Genomic DNA, 17,254 nt, shown 5'->3' with positions numbered 1-17,254 from the left:
TTCTGTCTTTCTCTCCATCTTATCCAATGAAGTAAAGTTGTTTTTTGTGTGTGTGATGACAAAAAAAGTTAAAGGTTATCTTATTTGTAAAACTTAGAGAAGCAATACTAACCTTAATTACATCATGAGGAACACATGAGCTTGTTTCCTTGAGTCTGGAAATGGAACTGTGACAGAGACCTCCTATCACTGCCATTAATGTATTGAAATTCTGCAGCTGGTGGAGCTTCTGTGTTGAGATACAAACAAATCAGTATTTATAATTTAAAGGTTCAATATGCACATCCAAATTCTACATTTCCTCTATCGTCTTCCTCTAAAGTTTCACAAGTTTTGTTCCACTATCCATCTGACTTTATTCATTTTGGCACTGAGTTGTGATTTCACAGGGTGTAACATGTACTTATCCTACTGTTATTAAATCAGATATTAATTTTGCAGATACAGTGAGTCTTCAAAGTACTTCCTCAGTACTGCTCCCTCTTCCCGCAACTAGGGGAAAGCCTACCACAACTGGGTAGACTACCAAAGATATCATAATGGTTCATGCTTTGAAAGGTATGCAGTCACAGCTTGGAATCTCACAAGCTGATTGAAAAGCAAGTCTAGTTTTCCAGTGAAAACAGCTTCTTCAGAATGGATACGAGAAAATCATGTTGTCGTGATACTGTACTATCTGAACACTTGGTAGGAAACCCCAGCATATGCAAATATGCATGCTGCATGCATGAACCAGGAGACCAGTGCCAACACTCTCAGCTGACCCTACAGTAGTAGTGTGGGAAGAGCAACTAAAGGGCTGTATCAGTGAAAGACAAAATAAACACCACGTGTGTCAAAATTTAACTGACCTGTGCAACATGAATGAACTTGATGAACACTTCAGCCCGAAGCTGTGGTGTTGGTCTGCTGAGAACCATTAGCTGCACCCACTGAGAGATACCATTGCAGAGAGCAATTGATCTTTCCATTGTTGGATTCTCCTTCACACAACTATTCACAATGTAGTTCTGATAATCTGAGAACTTAAAAAACAAAAAAGCGTCAACAAAAACTCATCTACAGTTTCATATACCTCATGATCTGTGTCTGCTTTTCAAATGAAATATACAAGATATATTTTACACCTTAAATATCCATAAGACTGAAATCTCTCCTTTGTCAAAGCTTTGTTCAGTTCAAAGCACGCAGCATCAATTGAATTAACTGAAAGCATCTTTTCTCCGTAATTTGTATCCCATCATTTGCATCATGTATATCTCAGGAACCTTGGCTCTAATAAACCTCTTATAAACCCTAGGATAAGTAGAATTGGGGCTTTCCTCCCACCCTCAGTGGCTCCATATATTCATTGAATCTAGGCTTCTACAGGCAAGGTTAAACTGAATTTAAAGTGTGATAGTTTAAAGAAATTTAAGGCAGTTAAGTGTTCAGTTTATGTAGCTAGGGCACACTTTTGAATTAAGCGACACTAATACGAAAAGCAAGTTCTATGAGATTACTACAAAATTGAGATAAAACCATTAGAAATGAGGTATACAGATTCCTTAATATTTTTTAATACAGCTTGTGAGATTCTCTTATTTAAGCAAAGCGATCTAAAATTCTTCAGTAGACACCTGTACGTGACAAATACATTTTTTAAGCCATTATTCCCACTGAGATCAAAGAGAAGCAATCATTTGACCAGGCTGGATGAGGCTTTGAGCAGCCTGGTCTAGTGGGAGGTGTCCCTACCCATGGCAGGGGGGTTGGAACTAGATGATCTTTAAGGTCCCTTACAACCTGAACCGTTCTATGATTCTATAATTTGTTTTTGTTGATGCAATATTTATTCATTCTCTTGACTCATCTGTTAACAAGTATACACAAGAATTTGAATCATCAGAAAATTTGACATGGGATTTAAACATCCAATCTTTACTATGACCACTAATATTAACATCAAAAACAGTCATAGCTGTAATAGACACCTATTCCTTTCTTAAGGCCACAGGAATATGCTTAATGGCACTGATCCTTAAGAAAAGGCCCTAAATTGTCAGGCTGCTGTTTGTTTCTTGCTCTCCCTCTCTCACTTTCTCTCCACTTTTTAACTTTTTCCACCCATTTAACAAGAACTATTAACACTTTAAAAAGCAGGTATGACAGCAGACATCTCTGGATTTCTCCTCTTATTAAATTAAAAATGGAACATTAACAGTAATAATGTCTCTGAGATTACATAGTACTTACTTATAATTATTGTTTGAATTTTGAACCCCAGCCAGATTTGTCTGGATCTTGAAATGTAAGCAACTACTCTATACAGATAGATAATTTTTCAGTATCTGACTACATAATTATGGACTTCATAGCAGTTTCAGTAAAATTATGAATCAGTTTGATTAGTTTATATTTTGTTCTCAACAGCTCTCTTCTTCAGAAAAGGTTTTTTTTAAATGCTGAACAAATTTGTATCTAACATACTACTTAAAGTTTCAAAACAATTTTGGTGCATGAATTTATTAATGAGGTCAGCTGTAACAAGCTTGTTAGTGGCGGATACGGTAAAGAAGTCCAGGTACTTAAATAATGCAAGATTCTGGTATTGCAATGACTAACTTATTAGCCTCATCAGGAAAGCAGAATCCAGATTCTTACAAAAGAGTGTAACCTCCCTGTATTTTATAACTATAAATTAAAATGGTTCCCAAACACCAGCACACCTGCAGTCATTACCCTGTGAACACCACTCTCTGCATTTTTCTTTGCTGCAAGATACATGGTGTCTTGTGGAAGATTTTACTGTGTGCTCTGTATGTTCAGGGGATCAAGTATTCCTTTCTGACTTTCAAATGACCAAACCTCTGACCATTTGCAATCTTTCTCCTGGTATATGCTGCCATGTTAGAATAACAAAAGGATTCTGTGTCTCAGCACATCATGAACACATTCTGCAAAGAGTTATTGAATTTAGCTATTTATTAATTACATATTATTTTCTGATCTGAAGTTTTGGTAAACTCAATTTATACAAAAACCTACACAGGGACCCTGCATATAAAATGTATACAAGTACGTAACTGCTGGAACTCTAGAACACACCTGACAGTCTGACTGTGATCATACTTCTTATGCTCATTAATCATAACCTTATGTCTGCACAGAGCTTGAAAATGTTAAGAGTTATATAAGCTTTGGATATTATTACTGCCTACAGGCAGCAATCTGTGCATGACTTTGGTTCTATGGCTTTTTGAATTTAACATGAAGAGTCATGTACTGTCAGCTCAAAATAAAGTACACTTAACACATGACTGTGAAACATGATTTCACACGATTGTGAAATCTTCCACAATCTATTGAGAGCCCCTTTCCTCGCAAGACTTCACCTTTACATTATAATGTTCTAAAAAAAACCCAAAACACTAAATAAAAAAAATAAAAAACATAAAAATCCCACTTTGCTTTCACTGTTGTCATCACACTGATTTTGCAACTATCTTAGATTTTGATGTCTAATGTTCACTTTTCTCTTCTACATGTGAACTGTCTCAAGTTTGAATAGAAGTCATGTTGTAGCATACAAGGATGCAAGTGAAGCCAAGGTGCATAGGGAAGTTAGCATTTTAACAGCTACCAACATAGCTGAGAAAACAAATCAAATGACAGAAAACATAAATGAGATAAATCCTTAAGAACTGTTTTTGTACTTGAAAGCTTGTGTAAAAAAATATTTTAAACCCCTCTTACATTAAAAAAATGGCATTTTCTCAAGTGCTTTCTCATGCCTAGTCTTTAATTTGTTATGCAAAATGAAAAATGGCAAGCAGAGTCCAGTGGAAGTCTTCTATACAGACAGTCCCTTAGTCACTGCACAAGAATGCTGCAGAGCCACAGGAGGTTAGCATTCTAGGAGAATATTCCAAGTTTCCGTCATCCCATTTTCAGCCTGATTACTGATTTGAGTCAAAGGAGGCTGCTTATTTCTGTGCCAAATGACACCACTTGTTCTAAAAAGTTCTTCTTGGAAGAAGATCAAATGGTTTACTCCTCTTCCTTCCAACTGACCTTGCCCCAACTCTGTTACACGCTTGCTTAAAAGGTTCACTCACCCTCTGTCAAATGACTGCAGCAAAAGGGTATGTATTCTGAGTAAGTACCACCGGCCACCTTCAACAGTACTAAAACATAAAGAATCTGGACACAGACCCGGCTTATCCACCAGCTTGCAATGCAGGGTTAATCTGTAATACTACCCTCTCTCATCTTTTTTATGTCCTTCACATCTTTGTTTTAAATAAATAAATAAATAAATAAAAATAACTTACTGATATTCTTCTGAAAGACTTGAATTCAAGGTAGGTAAGATGGTCTGACAGCTCCTCTGGTTCAAGGTGATCAAAAAGAAGTGAGACTTTCCGTTTCTTACTGGTGTTGGCCTTTACACGCTGTGTCAGCTTTCTAGACCAATCCCTAGAATTTCTTTCAGACAAATTTTAAAACAAAATTATCCTGAGTTATTTTCTGAAGAGCAAACTTTTCCTCTCTCCCTAATAGAAAAGTAACATTGTTTTCATGCCTTACTGCAAAAAACGTGAATTATTTGAATTTCTAAACAGCAACCTCCTTTTATAATTAGAGATTATATGACAAAACATTATTGTTAGTCTTTATTATATTGATGTGGCACGTTAAGTACAATACAACTACATTACTAAACAGCATAAGACTATATATTGCACTTCCAGAATTGTTGTCCATAACTTTGTCTTCACTGAACACATCCAGTGTTCCTCCATTTAATAATTCTTACAGACTTCCTTGACCAGTCTCTGAGTAGGCAACGTCCCCCTATGCTATTCACCCATGGAGTAATGAAATTTGATCGGATTTCAAAAATTAAATATCCTTTTTCACAACCATATATAAAGCGTATGCCAAATTCTGCTCTGCTTTTGCCTGTGCCTTTCCAACCAAAGTGTGAACTGACACTGTTATACCGTTCCACAGAAGTATCTTACTCTCATATAACAAGAAAGGTTCTCTTCCCAAGAGAAAACTATGTGATGTATAGCCGTAGGATTTATTCTTGACCGGACAAGTAATTTTATAACTAAAGTCATATAAAATAGTATCAAGAGTTTGATACTTCTTTTACCTTTGGTGTTAAAAAAATAAACACACTTTTTTTACCTCAGCTGTTACCCAGTCAAAACGTATTCTCCCTTCTCATTGACTTCAAGTGATCTTTTAAAATCATCAGGCCTCTACAAATTTTCTGTTCCCTGGATTAGTAAAATTTATCTAGCATAGAGAATCAGCACAAAGTCTACACAGCAGTTACACTCAACCTAAGTCATTCTTGAAAGGCATTCTGTTCCTCTAGATAATAGATATATTTCACCTATAATGGTCTACAAGCTCTTCTAAGATAGATAGCATATGACTTATTAAAATTAACCCACTATAGGAACCATTATCCTGCTATACTAGAGAGACCCTGTATAGGAATAAAGGAAATTAGGAGCAAAAGTTTGTTTTCCGAGCGTATTGAGACGTTGGCACTCACATTTGAGTTGTGTCAATTAGACGACAGTGTAACTCCTCACCATTAGCTTTAACCAGTTCTTGAAATTCCTCCATAGTTGTGGATAGTTTAGAGTCCATTTTGAACATAACCCAGAACTCTGTAATCCAATACCTATTGCACATTGAGAATACAGAAACACAAAAGTAAAGGTTTTGTTTTCACATCAGTAAGGCTGAAATTTAGATAGTTGCTCCTGTTTATGAGTTGTATTTCTTCTTGACCAGCTTCAGGGAATAAATCATGCTTATAAATGCTTTTGCTAGGCTTTTATCAAAAATCAAAATTGCAAGATTAAAAACTAATTAGAAACTACCTGGCTTAATGCCATATAGAACTATACTACGTATATGTTTGCAATAAATTCAATTTTTAAATTTCTACTTTCACATTAATTCTAGATAATACGCATGTTGATTTTTTCTTCATGAACTTCTATATAATTTTATATATTCCTTTAAAACTTGAAATTATTTGGTCTGAACATCAAAAAAATGCACTATGCTAGTCAGAATTTTATCTATTAACCAAAGAAAAATTTACTAATTAAATATATTTCATAGTTTAGAGGTGATTCAATCTCACATGCACAAAATACTTTCAGAGAACTACACTTTGTTGGGCACTCAAATTGCTTCAGTCATATATTCTATATTTCAATTCCCATATGTGACTTGTCACCCATTGTGGTGGGTTGACCCTGGCCAGCAACTAAGTACCCACCCAGGTGCTCGCTCACTCCTCCCCCCTGCAGCAGAAATGGGGGAGAGAATAGGAAGGGCAAAAGTGAGAGAAACGTGTGGGTCAAGATAAAGACAATTTAATAACTGAATGAAAGAAAAAAGCCAGCCAACCAACCAACAAACCAGGTGATGCAAAGGCACTCACTCACCATCTCCCACAAGATACCCAGCCCGTATCCAAGCAACAGCTATTTTGGAATGACTACCCCCCAAGTTTTTATTGCTGAGCATGATGCTATATGGCATGGAACTCGCCTTTCGGCAATTCAGGTCAGCTGTCCCAGCTGTGTCCCCTCCCAGCCTTAAGCTCTTAAGCTCACCCCCAGCCTACTCTCTGGGGGGGGGGGGCGCAGCAGAGTGAGAAACAGAAAGTCTAGACGCTGTGCAAGAACGAAAATGTTGGTGTGTTTTACTCACAGACACAAAGCACATCGTCATGGGGGCTGCTATGAAGAACGCTAACTCCATCCCAGCTAGACCCAATACACCCATGCATGTAAAAGTCTGTGCTTGCTGGAAAAATGGAAATGCACATTCTTATGAATGCAAGTATGTATGAATTTGCCCAGAAGCAAAAATGTTCCCAGATCACGCATAATACGAAAAGCATTCTGACCTAACCAATAATCTGCTTTGAGATAATAAAATCACCATTTAAAACTCCTAAATGTTACTACTTATTTCCCATTTTGTGTAAAAAAGAAATATCATACGCTAATCTATTAGTTTTCTCTAAACTGAGAAATCAAACTTTACCATACTTAATTAAAAAAAAAGTGATCCAGGATCATTGCAATTGACTACTTAGAATTACGAAGTAGAATTACCTACTGAATACAACAGTTTTGCTTAATATGAAAATAGCTGCAATATCCCATTTCATTTTTTTTTAATGGATCTATATAATACTATTAGACACAATGCCACGAATTCCTGAGCACTGTCAATTTTCACCAGTGTTTAAGATACACATTCACACAGACTCAGTTCAAAACTGTGACCCAACAATTCACGCACTGACTTCAATGGATGCGCGCAAAGCCCATAGGGTCTTTTTCTGTAAAGCTGCTAAAGTGAACCTTGAAAAATGGAAGCAGTATAGCTGTTTCTCTTTTTAATGTCAGCTTAAGGTATGGAAAAGCATTCCTACATATGGCACATGGATAGCTGCAGAGTAATAGCTATCACGCAAGAATATTCTTACCTCACAAAATAGCATATCTTTACACACAGAACGGAAGATTTATTTTCTAAAGCATTAAGATAGGTAGAAAAGCGTTAAGGAAAACCACATCCATTCACGTATGATATGAAATGCGACATGCTTGATACTTCCCTACCTGTAAACAGTAGGAATCATTCTACTGATGGCATATAATATCAGATTAGGGTTTTACGTGAGTGTATACGAAGTATATTCCAAGATCATTAGCAAAAGTTTATTGTAAATATAACTACCATAAGTAATACTGATGTAGCTGCCCAAGTACTGAGTAGTGTTAAGTACTGAAACGATTCTGCTTTCTACCTATATTTCTTTGCGACATGTCTCAAAATTTCTAATAAATCTTATGCACTTGCACATCTCACTAAAATTTTAAACAGTAATACCAAATTTATCAAGTACTGCTTTTATGAAGAAATCCTTTTTGGTTAAGTACGATTCATTGGAGCTTTTCCAAAAAAGATGCTATTTTCTTTTAAACATAACCAGTTGTATACAATGGTAGTGAAAAATGTGAAATGCCTCTCCTTGCTAACCTCACCTTTCTAACTCCGTGACAGTTTTCATTTGACTTGCTGTGATAACTGGAAAGAAATACCAATACTTTTAGTCTATTAGCTCTATAAAACATATTTTGATACTGTAGACAATGTCTTTTGAAGACACTGAAAATCCATTTGGAAAATGTATTATGCATACCTTGATTCTTCTTCTGTAGATTACACATGTATTTTCAGTACTAAAAAACATAATTTAATGAAAACACCTTGTGGATCCTCCCACAATCTGATTGAAATTAACTGCAGCCTAAATCTGCCACAGCTGAGGGGACATACCATCCACAGTTTAAGCACCCATATTAAGTGCTTAAATTAGGCTGACTATAGAAGTAACGAGGTGCGAGTAAGTTCCCAAATATTTTGAAGGGCCCCAAACTGAATGTCTGAAGTTAGATGGCTTTCAGATCCCTCATAGCCCTGTAAAATCACTCACATAATTTTGGGGATGGAAAATGGTGAAACTAGGACATTTGCAAGGGTTTTCAAAATACAGGAACCCAGACTATCTGATCCATCCAAAATGGTCTTTACCTTTCAATCTCTTTACAGGGAGCTATACACAGAGTCAAAAACCAAGCTTAGAAAATATGCACGTCTGATAAGTTTGGATCACTTCTCTGACTGTAGAATGCATTACTTCTCAGAAACATGCAAGCAATCACTTTGTTCCATTTTCAAAGAGTACATGAGCCTAATTTAAATGCAACACTACACCACAGTTATAGCTTAGTACGCTTGATCTAACACTTGTGGTTAGAAAAGCAGCAGGACACCCAGAATCCACCACTACAGTAAAGCTCTGTTGTAAATGATGCTGCTTTTAAAAGCCAATAAGATACAGAGTTTGGGAGAAGAAATTATTATCGAAATCAAATTGTACTAAAATTGGCTGGAGATTTTTAGCACATCAGGTCTGCTACTCCTGTAATGTGCTCATCTAATTAGGAGTAAACATCTGTAAAGCTAAGAAGTCAGTTAATATATTCCTCAATTAAAAACTCCCAAGAAAGGCTAGTATTGCCAATTTGATCTAGTAGCCTCGTTGTAAAAAATCTAATGAGCCTGAAACACACATGTGTAAGTCCCACCAGCCAGTTCAAAATGGGAACAAATAGGAAGGAAAAGCTTATGATTTATTTCACTGCATCATAATTTTGAGTGTGTGAGTGAGAAATAATATTTGTTGAAAGTTTTCATCTCCAGATGATACAATCAGAATATTTTCAAAAATTACTCTTTTGTTCTTTGCTCTTCTACTTGTATGGAGGACAGAAAGAGAGAGAAAGGGATCGGAAACTTAAGCCCAGGTTCACTCTACCTAACTGAGGTGCCTACATTAACCTAGCACCTGCTAGGTATTCCCTCCATGGCAAATGGAGGGTGATTTATCCTACTTAAAATCTGAATTGGAGTTCCATCTTTTTCTCTTTTGATGACAAACTAAACCAAATAGGCAAAGAGAAAACCCCAACCCTAAACCAAACAAAAACACACTATAGCACCAAAAACTGAAAAGAACAAGTGTATTGTTTAATTAGTGGAACAGTAATACTCCCATTGATTAAATATCCTCTACTTACCCATTTCAAAGTTGTCAAGCTATCTAATATTACCTTAAGAGCAGGCGAATACTACAAAGGATATAGATCAATGAGTTTCTGGAGCATGTCTGCAGAGGAGATGATAAACTGATGCATAGCCAGAATTATCTTTAGCAGCTGGTTGTTTTGATATGCATTTCCTTCTAAATCTGAAAAAAAAGAAGGAGTATTCATATTGAAATCTCAGTACACCTTTGGTAAACAACTTGCAAGAGGCTTTTCCAGAATATTAATTCTAATCAGGCCTGTTGACCTACACTATTTAAAAAACAGCAGTAACTTAGGAAGCTCATCATTGTTCTGATGAGAGCTATATAACAACAGCTATATTTCAGTACCAGGATTTGGAAAACCCTTACCAAAACTAAAAAAGGCAAGCAAAAAAAGCAAGTGTGTCTCAAAAGCACTCAAAATATCCACATAATTATACATAATGATCTTGGACCAGCAATGCACTTAAATGCTTAGCTTTAGGCAGAGGAGTATAACCTTTGAAACAAGTTAATGAATTGCGGAGCAAAAGAATTCAGTTACTGATCCATACCGGTCAGTCAGCGGCATGACTGGGCTTATCAAACAGAATGGCAATACTCTGAAGTGTTTGTGAGGTTTTTTGTACAGCTGACATACGTGACACTAAAGTACATGCACAGGTTGGGATCTATACCTAGATGTGCACGGAATGACATATAACATATGCAGAAGCCCAGAGGTCAACCTATGCATACTCCTGGTGGTGTACCTAAACGTCCTAACACATTCCTTGGAACTATGCGCTACAAGGATTTCACATGAAGTAGGTTTTTTAGACTACATCTATCTTCTGGGTCTTGAGAGGTTTTTTTTTTCCATATTCAGAAAAGATCAAGGACATCAAATGTAGCAGAATATTTTAAAAAGTTTCCATTTCTGTAACAAACACAGTAGTGAAAGTGTTTGTAAATATTAACAGGTAATGTTTTTCTACAGCCTGCCATGAGTGAACTTAAGTAGCTTGAATTGGAATTAGACACCCGTTCAAACACAGAAGAAAATTTACCTTTTTGAATAATTTTAAATATGCTCTCCTCTACGAGGATAAATATCACTTACTTAAAGCAGCAATAATAGGAACAATACACAGAAGCAATGCATAGTAAGGCAAAATGGAAGAGACAGGTGAAACAGACACTATTTCACGTGCTGCAAATCTATTACTAGAGGCAGGGTGGAAATACTAAATTGCATAACACCAAAAGGAACATTAAAACTTAGCCCATTTGCAAAACAATATAATCCACGTTAGTCATTGCGCTAGAGTTTCCATGCCCTTCTACAGAAAGGTACCAAATGTGAAGAGAGAACCCCAAAGCCCAGCCCTTTCCTTTTGAACAATAAATAGGGTCTTTGGTAAAACTAATAAAGCCTGAATTCCTCTAGATCTGTCTCTTCTATTCTTCTCTCCACAAATTCATGCCCTTTATCACTACACTCTCCCCTGAAAGTCCTTTTCTTCTCTTCCCCACAACAATACCAGAACTCCTCACTCGTGCTCAAAGCTATCAGCCACACAAAAGCAATAGATGCTGTGCTTGAACCCAGGCCAACTGGACAGGCAGCAGATCCAGTCAAACCAATGCTGGGCTCACACAGCTGACATTACACCAACATGGGCACCCACCTGGATGTCTCTCTTCTACACAAGCAATTATTTGAGATTCCCACCCTTCCATCAAATTTAGTTTAAGCTGGCAGACAGGCTGACTCTATTTCATGCAGAGTAGGTGTAGTTGAGTGGGAAGGCAACTCAGAACAGCCTAGGTCTGTAGTTTACAAGCAAAGTTATTGTTTTAGCTGACTGTTTGAAGCCCTGAAAGCAGAGGATGTGCTGGGTATCATACCTGGTGTGAGTAACTCCATTCTTCTAGCAAAAGCATAGTTGGTTTGGAGGAAACTCATTACAATAAACAGTCTTGAAATATCTTACTACAGCCAGACTGTCAGGCAAGACAAGCAGAAAAATCCTGATCAGTAAATTCTGGCAGAGCCTACGTGAACATGCAGCAACCCACTCAGCACTATCAAGCCCAGAATGACAACTTTATGCATCAGGTGATCTTCAACAGCAAACATCAGAGACCATTTTCTGACTCTACCTTCTGTAGTTACGCTTAAATTGTAAGGAGCAATTCTATCCACAGTGATATGGGCGAGGGAAAAGTCTGCCTGTCCTACAGCCCCATAAATGAAAGCAGTATAGACCCCAAGTAACTAAAAGTTCTTGAGCTGCCTTTTGACTTATACTACAAGTTCTCAGTTTTATAGCATGAACTGAAGTTTATGATTTCCTTGTTCATGTTCTCACATAATTTCATTCATTACCTGAAGACTCTTGCACACAGACGCCTGTATCAATTTTCATCTATTTTACAAAACTTGGTGTTCTGCCAGAGCCTCCATCCAACAGCTCTTGTTTAATCAGAAAAGCAGTTCAATATATGCTTAACTTGGAAGCCAAATGGTTATGTGCACACATACTATTAAGTATATACAGCTGTAATTAAATCACCAGCTTTTCAGAAGTGCTCAGTATAGATCATCTCCAGCTGACAAAGAGAGCAAATAATTGACTCTCCTAGCAGTTTCTCCTCCGTGTGTATTCCAAAACCCTCTGCCACAACATAACACAGGTACCACCTGGCACCTGGTTCCAGATTGAATTCCTGTCCTCTAGAAGGTCCCTTTTCCATTTTACAAAGACACAGAGAAAAACAGCATGCTCCCTACTAGTAGTGATTAGGTCAACCACATTTATGGTATTTTCTTGCATAATAGAGGTGCATTTATGCTTCACAACATCCAGACCTAATTATCGCACAACAGAGATAGACTTCATTATGATGACATGCAATTATTTTGCACGCATTAAAGCAGTACTATGTTTTGTGCTATCCATTCTCTCACCCAACTAAAAGGCTCATCTCCACAAAGAAAAACATTGTATTAGTGATGATTCAAAAACCAAAATAAACACTTTACAGCAAAAGTTCTTAAGGTTCCCCGTACAGTTCAGCACTGAACAGCAAGCCTGCATGGAATTGTAGCAGCACACAATTTTACAAACACATGCAGTATCAAATAGTTAACGTCACCTTCCTGCCCAATTTTAAAAGGAAGCACTTTTCAAGTGCATACACCGTGATATGGCAAATGTTACTAAAAAGAAAAATACTGAGTCTCATTCCTCTTCCATTTGTATTTCACAAATTCATAATTCAAAAAACTCTGTGGAGTTAAACTGGTAAAAACGGCCCTTAGGTGAGAAGAGACTCCAGCTCAGTTTGGGTTTCAGAACTGTCATTGGGTCTTTCGCACCTCTGCCCACTAGGTCACTTCTTTTCAGAGAGCTCATCTGTTAAACAGAGCTGTGTGTAAGGAAGTAACAAAAGTTATGGTAAACTACCTTTGTGCAAATGGTGGAGCCAATAAGAAGGCTTTTCTGACAGTGTTGCAAGTGTCTCTGAATGCCTCTGCAGCCGTCTCTTGAACCTCCAGCAGTTTGTTTTAAAACTTTGCTGCGACTCATTTTCATTTCCGTTTGTATACCTGTTTCTAACCACACACCCTGCTGAGCAAAAACCACTATGTGAATACTAAATAAAGTGGAATGGGTGTGTTTCACTTAGTCAATTTACCTTAAAGAAAGCTGCAAAATACTGCATAAGCCTTAGCTTTGTTTCACTGCAGCAAGATACAAATAACCCACTGGTTACATGCTTTTCCTCCTGTAAGTGCCATTATTGTACGAAGATGTTTTTAACAAGGAAGTAGGAGTTGAATATACTTTTCCAGTATTTAACTACATGAGTGAAAGCACAAAGACATTTAGGGCTAAATATTTTATTATCTATGTAGTAACACAAAGCCACTAAAAACTACAATTACAAAAGTTCCATTGCGTATGTGACAATCAGAACACACAAGGGCAAGAACATCCTAATCTAAGCCCATCAGCCACTCCATTGCACAATCCAAATGGTGGCTCCCTGTAATCCGTGATTTAGAAATAACTGAAGTATCACTTGTTCCTAGAATAGTTGAAAGAATCAAAGCACTCAAAAGCCAGTAAGCAAGGCTTTAAGAGCAAACTGCCTGCTTTTCACGATGTCCTGATGACCACCAAGCCTGCGGTAAATATACTTAACAGAAAGAGTATGTTCAATAGACAAGATGTTGTACTGAGACCTTCCCACTCGTGAGCGCAACGATAAGGCAACAGGAAGAATGCCAAGGATGTCTTAACTGAACTGAATTTTGCAAGAAAGAAAAGCTAGCTTTTCTAGGTCTGAGGCCTTTATTTCATAACCATTGTCTTTATTTCATAAGCAGGTTCCAACTCTATCACCTAGTGTACAGCTTGAAATGAATCAGAAGTGAATCACAGAGCACTGATACCATGTGATCAGTGACTAAGCTACTAAGAACATGAAAAACTCTTTGTAAACTCCCTTAAGTCTTCCAGTGGCTATCAAAAGTACCACCAAATAATGCAATGCAAGAAAGCATCAAGCAATTGCCAGGCAGTCTTATTAAATGCAAAGCTGAAAGTCATGGGTTGCTATACTGGTGTGCTACATAGAACGCTTCAAGATTTATGTAAAGTGGTTGTTTTTTTTCTGGTGGCTGAAAGAAGATGGTGTGGGGATGTCTGCAAAGATTATTAAAGCAGCGTGTGATTTGAAAACGGGGGGAACTGATGTTCTTAAGGTCTCAAAGACCTTGATGAAACACACAGACATGTATGAAATATGGAGGTACATGTAGAAGTACATGCTAGGGCTTAGTGACTGAACTGAAACAGACATAAGTCAATGTCTCTGCCCCATACTTGAGGTGCAGTTCTACAAGATAACCTTGGAACGGGTAGAAGCAACCAAAATGGAACAAAATATTTCGAGTATTTCATGGATACTTCCTGGAACCTCCCTTCACAAATAGGAAACACTGTTCCCCTTCAGTTTAAACCTTACGCCACACATAGTAGTCTTCTTCCTACAGGCTTATTATTGCTGCTTTAGAATTTGGTCCCCTGTATCAGAGGCAGTCATTTAGCTCCAATAAATTGATCACATTTGGTCAGAATCAGATTCATAAGAAGCCACCATCCTGCCCCTTAGTTATGACACCACCACTGAGGGGCACCAAGCAGATTCAACTTAGACTAGGGTGTTTACTTTTTGAGTTAGAAATAGCCTTTATTTTTTAATGACAGCTGAAAGCTCAGTTGATGACAGAAATCAGAGCTAGGAGCTAATGTACTCTATTCCCCTGCTCCAATGCAGAATCAGCTTTCTCAAAGCCAGTATGCTTCAGAACCAGTTTAATTTGTTGTTAAAATTCTACAGGGATGAGGATTTGATAGCCTCTGTAGGTGATTTATTCCAGCACTTCAGCTTCTCCTTCACTAGAGTTCTCCTTCCTGTCTAATCAAAGACTTCATGTGACTTGGGCAGCCTAAACCCGTTATGCCTGGCCCCCAGCAGACAGAAAAAACATTCTCTTTCCCTTATCAATATATTTTCTCTATTTAAGGATTGCTTCACTCATCTCTTTCCTAAGCTAGAAAACACCCAATTTTTTTTCCTCAGAAGACAGGTTTTCTAGATCTCTGCTCAACTTTGATGTCCTTTTCTGAACCCTTTGCAGCTTGCACCTTTATGAAGCAAACCTGAATACAGTACTCCAGAGGAGGTCTTAGCATCAGAGTTATAATATTATTTTTAATATCCTGTACATAATACATATATAAAATTTATATAAATGTAAATGTGCATTTATAATGTGTATATATTAAAAAATAAAAATAAGCACACACATCCCTCTATGCACATGCTTATCTTCTTAGAGTTTCTGCAGTGGTACGATATCATTAAACCATTTTCAGTTTAAAAACCCATCTTCACGCTGAGATCCTTTTCTGCAGAAATGCTGTATATCAAGGACTTCACCATACTGTTTTTACCACCGATTACCATAATTGTAGAACTTCGTACTTGTCCTTAGTGAATTTTTCTTTATTTCAGATCATTATTTTAAGCGCTTAATATCTTTCAGAAATAACATAACTTAATTACAATGTCCTTACAAAGATGACACACTAATTAGGTAAAAGAATGACTGTTTTAATTTTCACTGCAGCAGAAAGCAGGTAGAGTCTTGAGCTCTCCAACTTACATTTAATTCTATACAGGATGGTGGTGGTTCCCCTCGTGCAACAAGAATGCTATAATGTTTACCAGACAGCACCGCAATACTCAGGGAATTGTGCCTAAAGCTTATTTCTTTTTTTATGTTTTTTTAAATTGGCTTATTGTCCATACATGCTTGTAACTATTGAGTCATACATAAATTTATTTACACATGTAATTGGTCTTAGGAGGAAAAACTCCAAAGTGAAAATGATATCAAATCAGTATTTTCCAGAGAGGAAAGAATCATACTACTTTGTGATCCATCCCACACCAACAGAACCCTAAACAAGTCAAACAAACACAGATGTTGGAAGAGACCCTATAAACTTGACTTTCTCCAAGTCTGCTTCCCCCTTCAAACTCCCTACAGAATGGGGGGATGACAACAAGGACCTACTGCTGTTCCTCCAAATACTCATTAACAATGCAGATATACAGATATATCCAAGACACAAGTGAATCTAATATGCATCCAAAAAGGATAATAAGACTGTTCTGTGTGAGGGTAGGGAACATTAGGGGAGAAAAACCTCAAGGGAAAGCCATTACTCTCTCTCAGAAACAGCTTTTGGAAAGCTACATCTTGCAGAAAGAGCTCTGGGTGGGTAATTCTTTGAAATGAAAACAAGAAGATAAAAGCTCTTGTCAAGGGGAAATGGGATGATTTTGAGAAATTAAAATGTACTTCGAGAGAAACCAAATGAAATGTGGGTGGAAAGCATTCCATTAGCCTTGGAAATTCAGATCAAGTACACAGAACAAGACAAAAAGTTAACACCACCCCCCCATACATTGTTCTACAGCATGTTTAAAATATTGATTTGAGCAAATTTAGATGAGAACTTTTTAATCAAATAGTCTTTTTCTCCAAAGCCTACAAACGTAATTTGAGCGTTCAAGATTTTTTCAAAGCTTTAAATCATGATACTGGAGCCACGTGCAGCTTTTGAGTTGCAAGCAACTCTTGAATAATTCGAGTGCAATGCCTGGCAACACAGCTGTGCTGGCATAACCACTGATGGATAAGACAAATGAGACTCCCAGAACAGAATCAGAAACTTCTGAGGCTGGTATCACTATGGGACCACTGAACCCAGCTGCACGCTTAGCCCTTACTCATCCCACAACTGCAGGGTTTTATAATAAGCTTCTCTCTAACGGCATGATTGGTGCTGGGGCAGCCAGTCATCAGATCCAAGGAAGCACGAAGTCAGCCCCGTCCAAAGGTTCAAACAGTAAGGGACTATCAGACACCAAGCTGCTTTCCTCTCAGGGACTTGAAGATATTGCAGATCGCTTAGATCTCAGTTCCTGGCCTTGGTT

The 17,254-nt window shown here is 37.4% G+C and overlaps 1 protein-coding gene across 1 annotated transcript in view; it reads right to left on the bottom strand.

The window, feature by feature from the left end:
- RASGRP1 (RAS guanyl releasing protein 1) overlaps positions 1 to 17,254 on the bottom strand; it is a 44,356-nt gene that overhangs the window by 15,285 nt on the left and 11,817 nt on the right. The window contains exons 3-8 of the mRNA XM_074585007.1: positions 9,745 to 9,850; positions 7,520 to 7,582; positions 5,555 to 5,686; positions 4,314 to 4,467; positions 852 to 1,025; positions 113 to 229 (exon numbers count right to left, since the gene is read on the bottom strand). Coding sequence (XP_074441108.1) covers positions 113 to 229; positions 852 to 1,025; positions 4,314 to 4,467; positions 5,555 to 5,686; positions 7,520 to 7,582; positions 9,745 to 9,850 — 746 coding nt within the window. The remainder of the gene's footprint in view (positions 1 to 112; positions 230 to 851; positions 1,026 to 4,313; positions 4,468 to 5,554; positions 5,687 to 7,519; positions 7,583 to 9,744; positions 9,851 to 17,254) is intronic.

Source organism: Larus michahellis, chromosome 4 (genome assembly GCF_964199755.1).
Source record: "Larus michahellis chromosome 4, bLarMic1.1, whole genome shotgun sequence".
Taxonomy (NCBI): domain Eukaryota; kingdom Metazoa; phylum Chordata; class Aves; order Charadriiformes; family Laridae; genus Larus; species Larus michahellis.
Note: the sequence above shows the minus strand (reverse complement) of the source record. Positions and strands in the feature narration are given on the sequence as shown.